The sequence below is a fragment of the Panthera uncia genome (assembly GCF_023721935.1).
Source record: "Panthera uncia isolate 11264 chromosome A3 unlocalized genomic scaffold, Puncia_PCG_1.0 HiC_scaffold_12, whole genome shotgun sequence".
NCBI classification, from domain to species: Eukaryota; Metazoa; Chordata; class Mammalia; order Carnivora; family Felidae; genus Panthera; species Panthera uncia.
The window spans coordinates 5,191,230-5,207,064 of record NW_026057579.1 but is presented as its reverse complement, the minus strand read 5'-3'; the positions used below and the strand labels follow the sequence as shown (position 1 = coordinate 5,207,064).

At 41.7% G+C, this 15,835-nt stretch overlaps 1 protein-coding gene across 1 annotated transcript in view; it reads left to right on the top strand.

Moving 5' to 3' along the window:
• Positions 1–3,829: 3,829 nt before the first annotated feature.
• Positions 3,830–15,835, top strand: part of MRPS5 (mitochondrial ribosomal protein S5) — a 29,551-nt gene continuing 17,545 nt past the window's right edge. The window contains exons 1-4 of the mRNA XM_049652171.1: positions 3,830–4,016; positions 7,909–7,989; positions 10,005–10,142; positions 14,414–14,539. Of these exons, the coding sequence (XP_049508128.1) occupies positions 3,959–4,016; positions 7,909–7,989; positions 10,005–10,142; positions 14,414–14,539 (403 nt within the window). The 5' untranslated portion in view covers positions 3,830–3,958. The remainder of the gene's footprint in view (positions 4,017–7,908; positions 7,990–10,004; positions 10,143–14,413; positions 14,540–15,835) is intronic.

Here is a 15,835-nt window from a genome sequence, read left to right as displayed (position 1 = left end):
GAAGGAGACCTTTGGAAAGGAATTTTATGTGTGGTCAAGACAGACTAAGGTTGAAATGAATGGATTTTATTTTATTTTATTTTTTTATTTTTTGAGAGAGCAAGTGAACATGTAAGTGGGGGAGGGGGCGGAGGGAGACAGAGAGAGAATCCTGAGGCGGCTCTATGCTCATTGCAGAGCCCGATGCTAGGCTTGATCTCATGACCCTGGGATCATGACCTGAGCTGAAATCAAGAGTCAGATGCTCCATCAATCGACTAAGCCATGCAGGTGCCCCTGAAATGAATGGATTTTAAAAATACACTAGTATAAAATTAAAATTCTACTTCCAAAAATGCCTGCTAGGGCAGATGTCAAGCAGATGTCAAAGTGACTAGAGGTCTCCCTCAAATGAAATTGCTGTTGATCACTGTCCTACCATAAAGGCCCTGTAGGAGGGTTGCTAGCTCCCCCCCCCCCCCTTCTCTACTGTATCCTACAAATGGGTGCTGGTGAATGGACTGAAATATCATGCCATGCTGTGACAAACATCCCATTTTAAACCCATGGAAAACATTAGAAAAGATTTACAAGAGGAATTTATCCAATTTGGTAATTTAAGTAGTTAGTAGAGGACATTGACAGAAAACCCTCAAGATAGAAATCCATCACGGTCTAAGCGGCTTTCCAACACAGGAAGTCTTTTATAGCCAATTTCCCTAGGAAACAGTCCCCAGTTGGGTTTTAATTCAATTGGGTATGGGTTTTGGTGGGCTCCAAGCAGAGGTCTCACAGCCAGAAGAGGCTAGACCAGAGATGTGAAGGGGATCACATTAGACCAATGAGGAGGAAACCTCACACATGAGTCTTAAGATTGGCAACCATGCTAGTGACTTAGGTGGCTGTCCCATGCCCAAGACAGACAACTTTGTATAAGGACAGGAATAAGAAGAGGTCTGTCGGCTCCAGACCCCCATCACTCTAAAACCTCATCACATAGACTCAGACATGACCAGACAGCTTTAAGGAACTAAGGCTGACTTTACGAAATATGGAGCCATAAAGCCCCTTGGAAATGCTGGCCTTATAGAGGCCAGCATTATATATTATAGAGTGCCCAGCAACCTTATCGGGTGAGTAAAGAAAGCCACTTTCTGGCAGGTGCAGGAACGTCAGGATGTTCCGGGGGGGTCTTCACGAAGAGGAATTTGCCCAAATCTATAGGTATTGCAGGCTTATCTGATGGCAAGTATGTGGCTTGGCTTCTGGCCTACAGAGGCTACTAATATTAGATTCATTATGAAAAGTTCCAGCAAAGCAGATTTTAAAAGATCTGGATGTCAATTGCTATTCTTACTGAGCTTATATAAATAATCCGGCTAAATTTGTTAAAATTGGTCTTGTTTTTCAAATGAATTAGTCTTGATTTGGCTATCTCTGGAAATATGGGTGATTTTAGAGAGAAAAATTATGTTTCAATAACACATCTTGGTGGATGTTAAATTCTAGTTGATTTTTGAATGTTTGTTGTTTGCCTAAGCTAGACAGCTTGAGGTAAACTTCAGAGAAATTGCCATCATAGCTCATATATCAACAATCTTCTTGCTTGTTATTCTGTAGGGATAAAGAAGGACCCCATGGGCACGTGATTTTTAAAAAATATTTTGAATGTTTACTTATTTTTGAGAGACACAGAGACAGAGTGTGAGTGGGGGAAGGGCAGAGAGAGAAGGAGACACAGAACCCGAAGCATGTTTCAGGTTCTGAGCTATCAGCACAGCTCCAGGCTCTGAGCGTCAGCACAGAGTCTGACATGGGGCTATAACCCACAAACCATGAGATCATGACCTGAGCCGAAGTCAGATGCCTAACCATGACTGAGGCACTCTGGGCATATGATTATTTAAACAGCTGGAAAATAGGATGGATTCCTCAACAATTGTATAACTCAGCTATCACCTTGACCAATTCTGTGTGGCTGGGATGACAAATTTGTTCCTTAAAAGCCAGAATGTATCCCACTCCATGGGGTTAATTATGGACTTGTGGAGATAATGGGTAACCCCACTTTCCTTATGCTTTTAGATTGGATGATGCACTTGGGGCCCTACTTGTCTATTCTAAAGTCTTGTCTATTCCTAGACAAGTCTTGCCCCACTTGTCAGTGATTCCTTGTAATTAAGATATTGTTAAGGCTAGACCTCAAAGAGCGCTTCTTGATGGTTTTATCCCTTAGCCATATTTGTCCTAGGAACTACCGCTATTGATGTGAAATTGCAAATAGTGCTTTAGCCAAGCATACAACAGCCCTCCTGGTGGAAGGAGCCTCAAAACTCACTGTGGGACAGTTCCTGTTAGTAATGATTTCACATCAGGTCCAAAGTGTTTTAGAAACTAAAGGCCACCAATGGATGATGGGAGTGGAGGGTTCTTACTAAATGCCAGGCTATGCTTTTAGACACACCTGAAGTGGTCCTTAAGACCCATCAGAACGTAATCCCAGTTACCCTTATGCCTGGACCTGACCATCATACTTCTATAAAGCACAGCTGTTCAGAGGTTATTGATCTTGTTTATTCTAGCTGATCAGACTTAAAACATTCTCCTATTGATGATGCAGATGATGATTTACTGACCGCAGTAGTTTCATGAAAAGGGGGATATAAAAAGCTGGGGACACAACAGTCAGACTCAGACTGTTGAGCCAAAGCACTCCCAGTAAATACATCTGCCCAAAAAGCAGAGTTAATAGCGCTCACTCGTGCTTTACAATTGGCAAAGAGCCTCAAATGCATGGGGCAATCTGGAGACAGAGAGAGAGACAGAGAGAGACACACACAGAGAGAGAGAGAGAGAGAGAGAGGGCTGTTATCAAATCATAACTCTCCTATTAAATATGGACCTGAAATAATAGCTGTCTTAGAGGCTGTGCATGAACCTAAAGAGGTGGCTGTAATTCACCTGGGAGGCATCAAAAGGGAGGGTCTATAGAATCTAAAGGAAATAACGGACTATGCAGCCAAGCAAGCTGCACAAAGTCTACAAATATTAAGTCTCATACCAGTCCCAACACCAATAAAAGATACATCCCCAGTATCTTCAGAGCAAGAAATTCACATAGCCCAGGAACGAGGATATTCAAAAAATGCACAGGACTTGATTGTTAATAATGAGGGAGAAAGAACAGGTGAAGCAACCGTGTCAGTCTTAGTTTTTGAACTCTAACTTGTCACTATTTTTGTTTTTCTGTGTTTGAAAAATTTCATACTAAATTTGAAAATCAAAGGTCGGCCTGAGCAGGAATACTAGCTTCTTACAAGAAGTCCGTGTCTTCAATCCGTCTACATACTTGGGTAATGCGGGCAGGCCCAGATGGTATGAAGCCACGAGTGGGGCTCGTGAAAAACCATAGCATAGGTCTAGGTTACGAGCGTGTGACCAAACGTTAGAATCAGAACACACAAATGCGTGTGAAGTCCAAGGTAACAAGGTAACAGAAGTGCTTAAATAAATCTAACCAACTTCCAAGCTTTACTGAAGTTGGGTATGAACACTTTACACTCCTGGTCTTATTCACCTATTAGTTCTAAGCCTCCTGGAGACATCAACCTTGGACCTTCACGTAGACCCTTTTCGCGCTCGTCTGTACCTCGCACTTCTTGCTGCGAACCGCCCACAGCACCAACTCACTGCGCCGGAGCCACCCGCCGCCTTCTCGGTTGCGCCCCCACCGGCAGCCAGCCCAAGCCCCGCCCCCGGGTCTTAATGCGAGGACCCTCAGCGGGGCTGTCCGCGGCGGCGCCGTACTCATTTCTATCCTGTTACCGGTGCAGACCATCTCTCACCTCGGTGTGCGCTGCGGTGCGGCATTTTGGCCTCGGGAATTCAGCCGCAGGCCGTGGCCAGACGTTTGGCGAGAAGCAGTCGCGGCAGGCGGTGGAGAAAGCGGCCTGGACAGAGGCTCTTTCAGGGCTCCACCATGGCGGCGGTGGTACGCGCTGCAGGCTGCCTCCCTGCGCTGTGTGGCTTGCCGGCGGGTGAGAGCCGGGACGCCGGGAGAGGGGCTCTGAGCGGGGACGGGAGCGGGGGCTCGCCTGCGGCCTGCGGATGCACGGGCAGAAAGAAGCGGCCTCTGAACCCATCATGCCGGGCTCCGATCCTGCCCGGAGCTGCTGTGTGACCTTGCACGCTTCCGCGCCCTCTCTGGGTCGCAGGGCTTCTGTCTGTAAAGTGAGGGTGGACTGGACGCTGTCCAAGGCTCGTTCCAGTTCACCGGACTCCTGCTGCGTGCTTGGCTAAAAGGCGCGGGAAACTGGGGAGCAAGCATCGCCTTCCCGGCGGGCGTGACCCACAGATTCCTTTGGTGAAGTCGATGTGGCAGTTCGAAGCCGATGGAGGCAGTCCTGCAGCTTGGGTCGGATAGGATTAGTGTCAGTCATTTTAGATCCCGGGCTGATCAGTGTCATTATTGAAAAGAAGGATGTTTTGAATGTCCTTAGTTTTGCTGTTACTGTTGTCTCCCCCCCCCCCCCCCCCCACCCCTTGTTGGTTTGCAGCCTGAGGAGGGTCAGTCTGCTGTATCCTTTAGCATAAGGTCTACCACTGTGCTTCATGACTAGGGCTTTTTTTCATCCTTCTATTTTATTGTAAACCCACAACCCAACATTCGTAATTCCAAATTCTAAAGACCTCTGAAAACCGAAAAGGTCTTGTTTGTTTCTTTTTGGTAACTCATTTTATTGGGAAACTTAACCTGAAATGATTTGGCAGGAAATCTGACCTGAACATTCTTTACTTTTGTTCATGTTGTGACCACCTCCTCCTTTTTTCAAGGCTCCATTCAAATAACACCTGAAGCGTTTGTAGCTTTCCCTCATGAGTTCTTACTGTGTTCCAGGAACTATCTTAAAACTATTTATGCTTTTCCTCACTTCATCTATACAGTGCCTTTGTGAGATAGATGCTTTTACTATTCTTATTTTGCAGACCAAGAATTAAGACACATAGGTTGAGAAACGTGTTCAAAGTTACACTGGGAGGAGGTCAGGTTTTTGCGCCCACACCATCTGGCTCCAGAGTCTGGTTGTGTTTTGTTTTGTTTTGTTTTTTCTTCTTCTGGTGCATTATAAACTTTTCTTTTGGTAGCAGCTTTATTGAGATGTAATTTACACACCATACAATTCATCCTTTGAAGGTGTATGGTTCAGTGGTTTTTAGTATATCTGCAAATCTATACAACCATCACTATAATAAATTTTTAGAACATTTTCATCTCCCCAAAAACATACCCCTTTGCTCTCATCCCCCCGACTTGCTCATTGCCCCCAGCTCTAGGCAACCACTGATCTTTCTACCTCTATAGTTTGCTGTGTTCTGCATATTTCATATAGACGGGATCATATACTATGTGGTCTTTTGTGATTGGCTTGTTTCACTTAGCATAAGGTTTTCAAGATTCATTCATGTAGCATGTAGCACTACCGCATTCCATTTTATGGCTGAATTTCTGTGGCATGTATCTACTACATTTTGTTTATCCATTTATCAGTTGATGAACATTTGGGTTTTTCCACCTTTTGGCTGTTATGCCTGATGTTGCTGTAAATATTTGTGTGCAGTATTTTTGTTTCTGTTGTGTATAGACCCGGGAGTGGAATTGCTCGATCAAACGATCAAACGGTAACTCCATGTGTAACTTTGAGGAATGGCTAGACTGTTTTCTAAAGTAGCTGTACAGTTTCACACTCCCGCCAGCAGTGCGTGAGAGTTCTTCTCTACGTTCTTGTCAACGTTTGTTATTATTTGTCCTTTTGATTATAGTTATTCTAGTGGGTGTGAAGTGGTATCAGTTTGTGGTTTTGATTTGCATTTCCCTGGTGGCTTATAAACATCTTTTTTGTGTGTGTTTATTTGGCCATTTATGAATGTTCTTTGGAGAGATGTCTATTCAAATATTTACCCATTTCTTTTTTAAAAAAAATTTTTTTTTTTAACGTTTATTTATTTTTGAGACAGAGAGAGACAGAGCATGAATGGGGGAGGGACAGAGAGAGAGGGAGACACAGAATGGGAAACAGGCTCCAGGCTCTGAGCCATCAGCCCAGAGCCTGATGCAGGGCTCGAACTCATGGACCGTGAGATCGTGACCTGAGCTGAAGTCGGACGCTTAACCGACTGAGCCACCCAGGCGCCCCTATTTACCCATTTCTAAATTGGGTTGTCTTTTTATTAGTGAATTGTAAGAGTTCTTTCTATACTCTAGATATAAGTTCCTTGTCAGATAGATGATTTGCAAAAATTTTCTCCATTTGTGTGTTGTCTTTTCACTCTGAATATAGTGTCCCTTAAAACACAGTTTTAAATTTTAGTGAAGTCTGATTTATCTATTTACTCTTTGTTGCTTATGCTTTTAGTATATCTAAGAAACCATTGCCAATTTGAAGGTCATGATGATGTACCTTATGGTTTTTTTCTAAGAGTTTTATAGTTTTTCCTCTTACCTTTAGGTCTTTGACCCATTTTGAGCTGATTTTTATATATGGTATGAAGTAGCACTCTAACTTCGTTGTTTTGCAAGAGGATGTTCGTTTGTCCTAACACCATTTCTTTTTTCTTTTTTTTTTTTTTTAATGTTTATTATTGAGACACAGAGAGAGACAGAGTGTGAGCAGGGGAGGGGCTGAGAGAGAGGGAGACACAGAATCCGAAGCAGGCTCCAGGCTCTGAGCTGTCAGCACAGAGCCCAATGCGGGGCTCGAACTCACGAACTGCGAGATCATGACCTGAGCCGAAGTCGGATGCTTAACCGACTGAGCCACCCAGGCGCCCCTGTCCTGGCAACATTTCTTAAAAAGATTGTTCTTTCCCCACTGATTTGTCTTGGTACCCTTTTCAAAAATCACTTACGAGTAAATGCTGTCAGAACCTGTTTGGAAGCACTCTGCTATGTGAAGTGGCACATAATACGGTTACAGCCTGAGACTGCGGGAGTTTCAGAGTCTTGAGAGAGGGGGACTCTCTCCCCCAGAGTGCTGGGGGGCCACTTTGGGAACCAGGAGCCTTCACCAAGAGTGATATTTCAGGAGAACGTGTCAGAGACACAAAGGGATTGAAGAGCACAGTGTGTTCAAGAATGACTACAAGTTGGAGGTGTCTGGGTGACCAAGTGTCCAACTCTTGATTTCAGCTCAGGTCGTGATCCTGGGGTCATGGGACTGAGCCCTGCTTAGGGCTCTGTGCTGAGTGTGGAGCCAGCTTAAGATATTCTCTCTCTCTCTTTCTCTCTTTCTCTCTCTCTCTCTCTCTCTCTCTCCCCCCCTCTGCCCCTCTCCCTAGCTCACACTCTCAACCTCTGTCTTTAAAAAAAAAAAAAAAAAAAAGAATGACTACAAAGTCTGGTGTAGTCAGAGAGGGTGGAGGGGAGAGTGGTGGCAACTGAGGCTGATATGGGAGGTTGGGTCCTCGTTGCAGTCATGTAGGCTATGTTGAGGAGTTTTGAATTGGTGCAGGCAGTAGGGAGCCAAAGAATGATAAATCAGAGCTGGGAGGTGACCAGACTTGTTATTTTAGGAAGGGCTGCCTGACGGCAGATGGGGAATGAGAGGGGTAGCAGCAAGACCTACTAAGGGACTGTTGTTACTTTGTGGCTGAGGGATGGCACCTGAATAAAGAGGGGGCAGTGAGACCATAGGGGAGGGCGTAGCTGATAGATTTTTGCAGAGAATTAATAGGGCTTCGTAACTGGTTAGATGTGAGCATGAAGGAGAAGGTGGTGCTGTCTACTTCACGTGGTCATGGAACCTGGAAATTATTCACTTCCTTCTCTTGGTTCTTTTATTCTATAGATGTTAATATTCTTTGGGTGTTAAAGTGTTCCTTTTAATGCAGAAAGTACCTTAAAAGATTTTTTTTTTTTTTTTTAATTTACAGGTCACATATGGTCCAGGCAGCTTTACCTAAACACCTTTCCAACAGCTTCCATTTTGGCATTGAAGACTGTTCTCAGCAATGGTGAGATTCATTTATCCAACTACTGTTTCTTACAGGATCTAATGCTAGAGGGCTTCATGTAACTGTAAATGAACAGAGCACATACTTTTTTTTTGGGGGGGGGGCATTCTTTATAATGGAAGTACATAAGGTCTAGAGTATTTTTCAAATTTTTTATGATTACAGTTGTTATAGTTCAAGGCTTTAAAAAATAATAGCTACAGTTTTTGACTAATTCCTATGTGCTAGGCTTGTAACACGTTATATTGGTTAATCGTCACCAGTTTTTATGAGGGGGTTGTCCTTTCCATCTTGCAGACGATGGAGTGAGTCTGTGAGAGGCTAAGTGACTTGCTCAAGATTGCACAGCCAGTAAATGGCAGGACTGGGTCCTGAGCTGTCTGGGGACTGTGATGCATCCTCGTAATGCAGGGTCTTTGCAGAGGCCTTTGCTTCTACACTGCCATAGCGCAGGGCCCTCTCTTCAGTCACTCTCCAGAAGGGAAGGAAACCAACCCTTGCTTGGTCCATGTTGTGCTTACGGTCCGTGGAACCCCCTTTCCCTATGGTTAGGGCGGAATTGAAATCTCATTGTTTTCTTGGCCTTTTGGAGCTTTACTTTTAGTCTTCCTCCCTTTCATATTATTAACGCCACTTGTGAAGATGCTTTCATACCTTGCTTGAGGGGTTCAGAAGAGGGTGGTGACCTGAACTCTTCCCTTTATTTGTTCACTGACTAGTTGGGTGACTCATTCGTTCGTAAACTACTGACTGTGCCCTCTATTGTGAGCCAGGTAGTGTCCTCAACCTGAGCTGATATGGGGCCTGCAGAAGCCTTCGTGAGGAAGGCCAGAGACTGGCCTAATTTCTCAGAGACTCGAAAATAGCTGCTTTCACTCTTCGGCTTTCTGTTCAAACCTGTTGCCCTTAAATACACTTTATTCTCTCGAGGGCTGTTTTAATCCTCCTTTTCACTTTTCTCATAGTGACTAAATTCTCCACTGAAATGCAAAGCTGGAGTGTGTACGCGGTTTTTGTAATCAGTGTTCCCATTTCCTTGAGTCCACTAATTCCTGTCACCCCTGCCATTGTCCCCGCTGGACACCACCATCCATGGGATTGGTCAAATGGCTGCCTCTAAGACATGGTTTTTCATAAAAACTTTATGTGATACATGCATGTAGTTAGAAAAATTCCAAGAACCACAAAAAAGCAAATCTCTCGTTCTAACCCCAAACGCATCAGTTTTCTTCCTCAGAGGCAACCGCTGTTCCCAGTTTCCTTTATATGCTTCTGAAATTAGTCTATAAAGTATATTCATATCCCCTCCTGGTTTTTTCAACACGAAGGGCAGGATGTTCTACTACTGTTCTGCACCTTGCTCTTCTGAACAGGTCATTTATAGGACTTTCCACACGGGAACATGGCCCTGCTCATACAGCAGAGGTCGCCATTTGCCAAGACTACACTGTTGATTGTGGGCTCCTAAGGGCAAGTAGCAACCCTGGTAAGGACAGATCTCCATCTTTCTTCAGATGGCTACATCTGTCGTGTGGACAGACTGAAACTTCTGTAACTAGGATGGACATTTAAGTTAGCAGAATCAAGTTTTGATTTATGTTTTAAAGAAAGACTGTCCTCAAAATACGATTCTTAAAAGTTCAGGATTTTAGTGACTTACTTTCATTAGTAATGATTCATTCTTTGGTGCTGGCAATATTTTCCCGCAGGTGTGGAACATCTAACCCAAAGTTTTATTTTTATTTTTTTATTTTTTTTCAACGTTTTTTTTTTTTTTTTTTTTTTTTTAATTTTTTTTTGGGAAGGAGGGGGAAAGGGAATGAACGGGGGAGGGGCAGAGAGAGAGGGAGACACAGAATCGGAAACAGGCTCCAGGCTCCGAGCCATCAGCCCAGAGCCTGACGCGGGGCTCGAACTCACGGACCGCGAGATCGTGACCTGGCTGAAGTCGGACGCTTAACCGACTGCGCCACCCAGGCGCCCCTAACCCAAAGTTTTATTCCGTCTCCCTACAGGCCCTTTGTCATCTCCAGGAACCAGAGGCAGCCGTCATTTTGCCAGCTTGACCCGTGCGCTACAGACACAATGCTGTATTTCTTCTCCCAGTAACTTGATGGGCCAGCAGTATAGATCCTATAGTTTCTTCACTAAATGTACGTAGACTGGCTACAAACTTCCCATTTCGTGAAACAGAAAAATAAAAGGTGCTTTCGTATCTTAATTTTTCTTCTTTTTCTTCTTCCTTTAGTGAATGAACACTTTAGAGACTAGTATATGATGTGCTATTAAAATAAAAATATTCCTTAGAGTACCTCCTGGGATTATGTTGCATATTACCAGCTGTATTTGTACTGTTCTTTGGGGAGCACTCGTTTACTTTTATCCCCTTGGTTGGGTACCTGAGACCTAAGGAGTAGTGAATCGTGGCCCAGATCCCTGCTGATGTAGATTCACACCAAGAATATAATCAAAGTCTGTTTTTAGTTGCATTTCAGTTGAGGAGAGAGTACAAGTCAGGAAAAGTTAATTTTAAGTAGACATTGTTTTGCTAACACTGCTCTGACTTGCAGTAGTATTTGAAATAGTCGAGTCTGAACTGAAATTATCTTGATTCGTAATAAATGGAGATTGATTTCAGAACTCAGCATTAGACAAATTAAAAGAAATTAGAATTGGAATGCTTGGCTGGCTTACTCGGTAGAGCGTACAACTATTAATCTTGGGGTCGTGAGTTCATGCCTCATGTTGGGTGTAGAGATTACTTAAAAAAAAAAAGAAGAGCTTCTGTTTAAAAAAAAGAAATTAGGATTACAAAGCCAATTCATTTTAGATTATTTGGTAAATACAGAAAATCAAAAAGAAGAAAATCACCTATAATTCTACTACCTTAAAACACTGGTCGGCTACTTTTTTCATGCAACAGTGTATTAGATGTTTTTCCATGTCAGTACATAGACTTCTTCAGTGCAGTGTCGTGACTACAGAGTATTCCATTGTCACTTTATCAAAGATCACTTCACTTTGGAAGTCTTATAGTAGGTAGGTCATTTGTGTAGCAGTGCAGAAATGAGGACCAGGCTGTAGGGGGATTGCAACTAACACAGGCTCAGTTGTATCTGTGGATTTTGGTGCAAAGAGAAAAGAGGAAAAGATCAAAAATCAGAGTTCGAAGGACGGTTGTTACTGAATATATGTCATTTTGCACCATTATAAAGTCAAAAAATTACAAGTCAAGCCATCATAACCCAGGGACTGTCCGTTGTTTTTCCCCTGCCCTAGAAGTCCTTTTCTCTAACTCTTCTTGTTTTAGAGGTGCCCCTTGCCCTTTGACACCCCTGTCCGTGCACTGTTGTCTCATATCTGCCTCTGACTCTCCATTAGCCTATGTTCTTCCCCAGTTACAGGACTCTGAACCCTTATGAGTTTATTGCTCCCAAGTCACACTAAGGTTAACTTTAAGAGGATGACCTCAGTTGAAACTAGCATTGAGCTAGCTGGCTTTTGCTGTTTCAGTAGGAAATAGTCTTTGATTTTGTAAATTTCCTCCAAAAAACCCCCACAAAAACCAAAAACTATAATTTATCAAAACTCATTAAGATTTCCTAAGAGTATTTAACATTGTACTTGTAAATCTATCCCTCTGCTATGGGTGTGTGTGTGTGTGGAGGGGGGCGAGGATCTACCATTTAAATACCTTTGATCCAAATTAGCAAGTAGTTTACTTAGCATGATTAAGTCTGAAATAGCTCCATGTATCAAATTGGATGTAATAGTGGATTTTGCATATATGTATGTGTGTGTGTGTGTGTGTGTGTGTGTATAAAACATGAAATATATTTTACCTAACTATGGTAGTTAACAGGTATATATGTTAATCTACCTAAGCCCTTCCAGAAATGACAGAGCTGAAATAATAGTAAATCTATTCTAAATAACATCTCAGGTTAATTAGAAGCAGACCAGTATGTTCTGATGTTAAAATAGTAAAATCTCTGTCAAATAACTTAATTCAACTTAGAGCCATTGAAAAAATTATGTTTGTGAATAATAGTAAGAATATGCGATAAGGCTCACAATGTAATGTGTAAAAAAAAACCAGGATGCAAAATTGTACATGTAGCATAATTTCAGTTTTGTCTAAAACAAATGAAATATGTATGTACACTTATGTGTATATGCATGAAGGAAGAAAAAATGTATGTTCTGATTTAACAGTGGGATTATGATTAATTTTTGTATGCTTGTCATAGTGTTTATATTTTCCAAATTTCATTTTTTACTTCACTTTATTTTTTTAAATGTTTATTTATTTTTGAGAGAAAGAGACAGAGTGTGAGTGGGGGAGGAGCAGGGAGAGAGGGAGCTGTCAGCACACAGCCCAACGTGGGGCTCGAACTCCCGGACTGTGAGAAACGGCCTGAGCCGAAGTCAGATACTTAACTGAGCCACCCAGACACCCCTATATTTTCTAAATTTTAAAAAGTAACTATTTCTGTTATAATCTGAAAAAAGACTAAAACCATTTTTAATAGCATAATGGCATTCAAGAGTTGACATATGACTCACTGTCTTTTCCCGATGTAGTTCGAAATTTTATTTTCCTCTTAGAATATGTAATAAAGAAAATGAACTAAACTTTTTAGTCTTTTACATCTTTGTGCCAATATCAATTTCTTTTTAAAATCAGATCCTTTTTAGTATTTTTTTTTTTAGAAATAAAGAGTATACCCTTTTATTAAAAAAAAATTTTTTTTTAATGTTTACTTATCTTTGAGAGAGAGAGAGAGACAGAGTACAAGTGGGGGAGAGCTAGAGAGAGAGGGACACAGAATCCGAAGCAGGCTGCAGGCTCTGAGCTGTCAGCACAGAGCCTGATGCGGGGCTCAAACCCACGAACCGTGAGATCATGAGCTGAGCTGAATTCAGATGCTTAACCAATTGAGCCACCCAGGTGCCCCAGATCCTTTTTAGTATTAATGAGTGATTTGCTTATTCTAAGTGAAGAAAAACTAATTGACCTCTTAATATGCCCCCATTAAAAGTGCTTTCATTGTGAACTTTCAAGTTTTTGATGGCATCTATAGGTAGCACCATTTTTAAGCGGTTAGGAAACAAAACCAAATGTTTAGTGAGAATTTAGTTTGGGGTTGGTGATTTTATTTCAAACTTGTGTTCTTTTAAGTGAATCAGCGTCAAAGTTTGAGCTCAACTTAAAGCCTTTGCTCTGATCAGGGAGGTGCAAAGCAGCATGTGATGTGGAATCTCAGTTACTTCTGAGCTTCAGTTATGAAGATCAACTCTAATATGTATGTGTTTACATAAATGGGATACCGAACAGATTAAAGCCTTTAAAAATATAAATCCAAAACATTTTTCCCTCTCCATGCTATCTACTCAGAAGATCAAGGGAAGACCTTTCAGGAACCAAGCAGGTAGAACTTTTAAACCCTAAGGGTAAGAGAATGAAGATAACTCATTTGTTTTCCGGAATATGTTTAGTATTTCCGGCATGTAGATAGATGTATCTTAGAGTTTTGAGTACTACAACATTTGTGTGGCTGTGATTCTTTATTAAATAAGTTGGTAATGGGACAGAATCTATGACTGTAAAATCAATTGGTGATACTGTGAAAGGCTGGAAGTCCTTGGGAAGATAGGACTTAAATTGGCTACATCAATAGAATTCAGTAGTGTCGAAAGTAATGAATCTGAATATTCCACAAGTACAGAGGGGTAAGTACTGATTGAAATGTATGGTAGAAAAAGATTTGGGGATCCTAGAAATTCACAAATGGAAATAAATCAGCAGTGTAGGGGTCTATACATCAAGTGAAAGGCAAGCATGGTTTGAGAATACACACACTCTATGCAAATATTAACTATCAGACTCCTACCTCCTCATTCCTTCCTATGTATGGTTTAGATTTTAATTAGAGTTGAAGGTGAATGTGGGCATCTTATTTTGAAGGATGCACAGAGGTATTTAAGGCATTCACAGAAGAATAGAGCAAACAGTTCACAGTATTAAGATTTATGAGTTCAGATTGCAATGTTGATTCTTGTTTGGGCTAAGAAACCTGTATTTAAGGATAGGTATTATCTCAGTGGTTATAGTGGTGGCAGGAGGGCAGGGAAGAGACCTGTAACATAGTTGATGAGATGTCTGGGAAATGAACTACCGGCAAATGGGATTTAAATGTTGGCTGTCTTGTGGAGGGAGGCCATGCGCTTTGAGAATAGTATAGTCATCTCTTGGGTTGTCCAAATGTAACCATGTGTTTGATATGTATAAAGAATGATATAATTTTATTTTCATCACCACAGTGATACAAGTGAGCTGGACTCTTTGGGCCTTTTTTATTCAGCAGGGGACCACAGATCATTGCTTGGTAATTAAAAAACCAAAAAACCTGTTTCATTACAGTGACAGCAGATGAGCTATGGAAAGGGGCTTTAGCAGAGACTGGTGCAGGAGCAAGAAAAGGAAGAGGCAAAAGAACTAAGAAAAAGAGAAGAAAGGATTTGAACAGGGGTCAGATCATTGGTGAAGGTAAGCTTATTTATAAAAAGTCTAATGTGCTTTTTAAAGTTTCCCTCCCAGTTTTGTAGAGATTTTTATAGCCTAGAAGCCTCATACATTTCTCATGAAGGGCGTTAGGTTTGCAGTTTTAGAATTAAACCAAATGGCTCACTTAATGCCCCATGATTCTGGGGGAAGAAAATCCCATAGAAAGGAATTCATTCGGTTATTCATTCCACAAGCCTAAGTGCCCTTGCGTCACATCTTCTGTGACAGTGCCCTCAAGGATCTTATGATTCAGTGAAAGTTGGCAAACCTCTGCAGAGGGCCAGATGGTCAATATTTTTAGCTTTGTGAGCCACATGGACTCTGTTACAACTCTTCAGCTCTGCTAAGGGGGCACAGAAACAGTCCTAGACAATATATGATCTAACCAGGAGAGCTGTGTTCCAGTAAAACTTTATAAAAACAAGTGGTGGGCAGGATTTGGCCCCTGAGCCTTAGTCTGCCAACCCCTGGAAACATAACTGTTTATACTTGTGTTTTTTAAAGAGTAAAAATTGTATGGTGTACTTGGATCAACATTTTGTGCTATGGTTATTGACCAATTATCATTGGTAATAATAGCCTTCAGGCATAAAGAAAACACCTTTCACTGCACTTATGTGTCTACTTGAATCTTTTTCTCTGATGACTCACCTTATATCTTATTTTATTTTTTAACTTTTTAAAAAGTACAGCAATCATATGTGTATACTTTCTCAGTAAAAAAATTCAAAGATTGTAGAGAAATCTAAAGTCCCCTTGATGCCCTTTCTATCTCCCCACCGATCCCAGTTGCTGCCCCCCAAGGAAGGCACTGATCTCATTTTGATATGTTTCCTTCTGACCTTTTTTATTAAAAAACAATTTTTTTTTTTTTTAACATTTGTTTAGTTTTGAGAAACAGAGTACGACCAGGGGAGGGGGAGAGAGAGAGGGAGACACAGAATCTGAAGCAGGCTCCAGGCTCTGAGCTGTCAGCACAGAGCCCGACAGGGAGCTCAAACCCATGAACCATGATATCGTGACCTGAGCTGAAGTTGGACGCTTAACTGACTGAGCCACCCAGGTGCCCCTTCTTCTGACCCTTTTTAATGTTTTTATATACATAAATACCCTAAAAGAAATACATATTTTCTTTTTTAAAAAAGTAAATTCTATCATATGGTACATTCTGTCCTATAATTTACTTTTTTCACTAATATTAGGTCTTAGAAATTGTTCCACATCAGTATCTCTATAGCAACCTCATTCTTTGAATTTAGTGTAGAATATATACGGGTT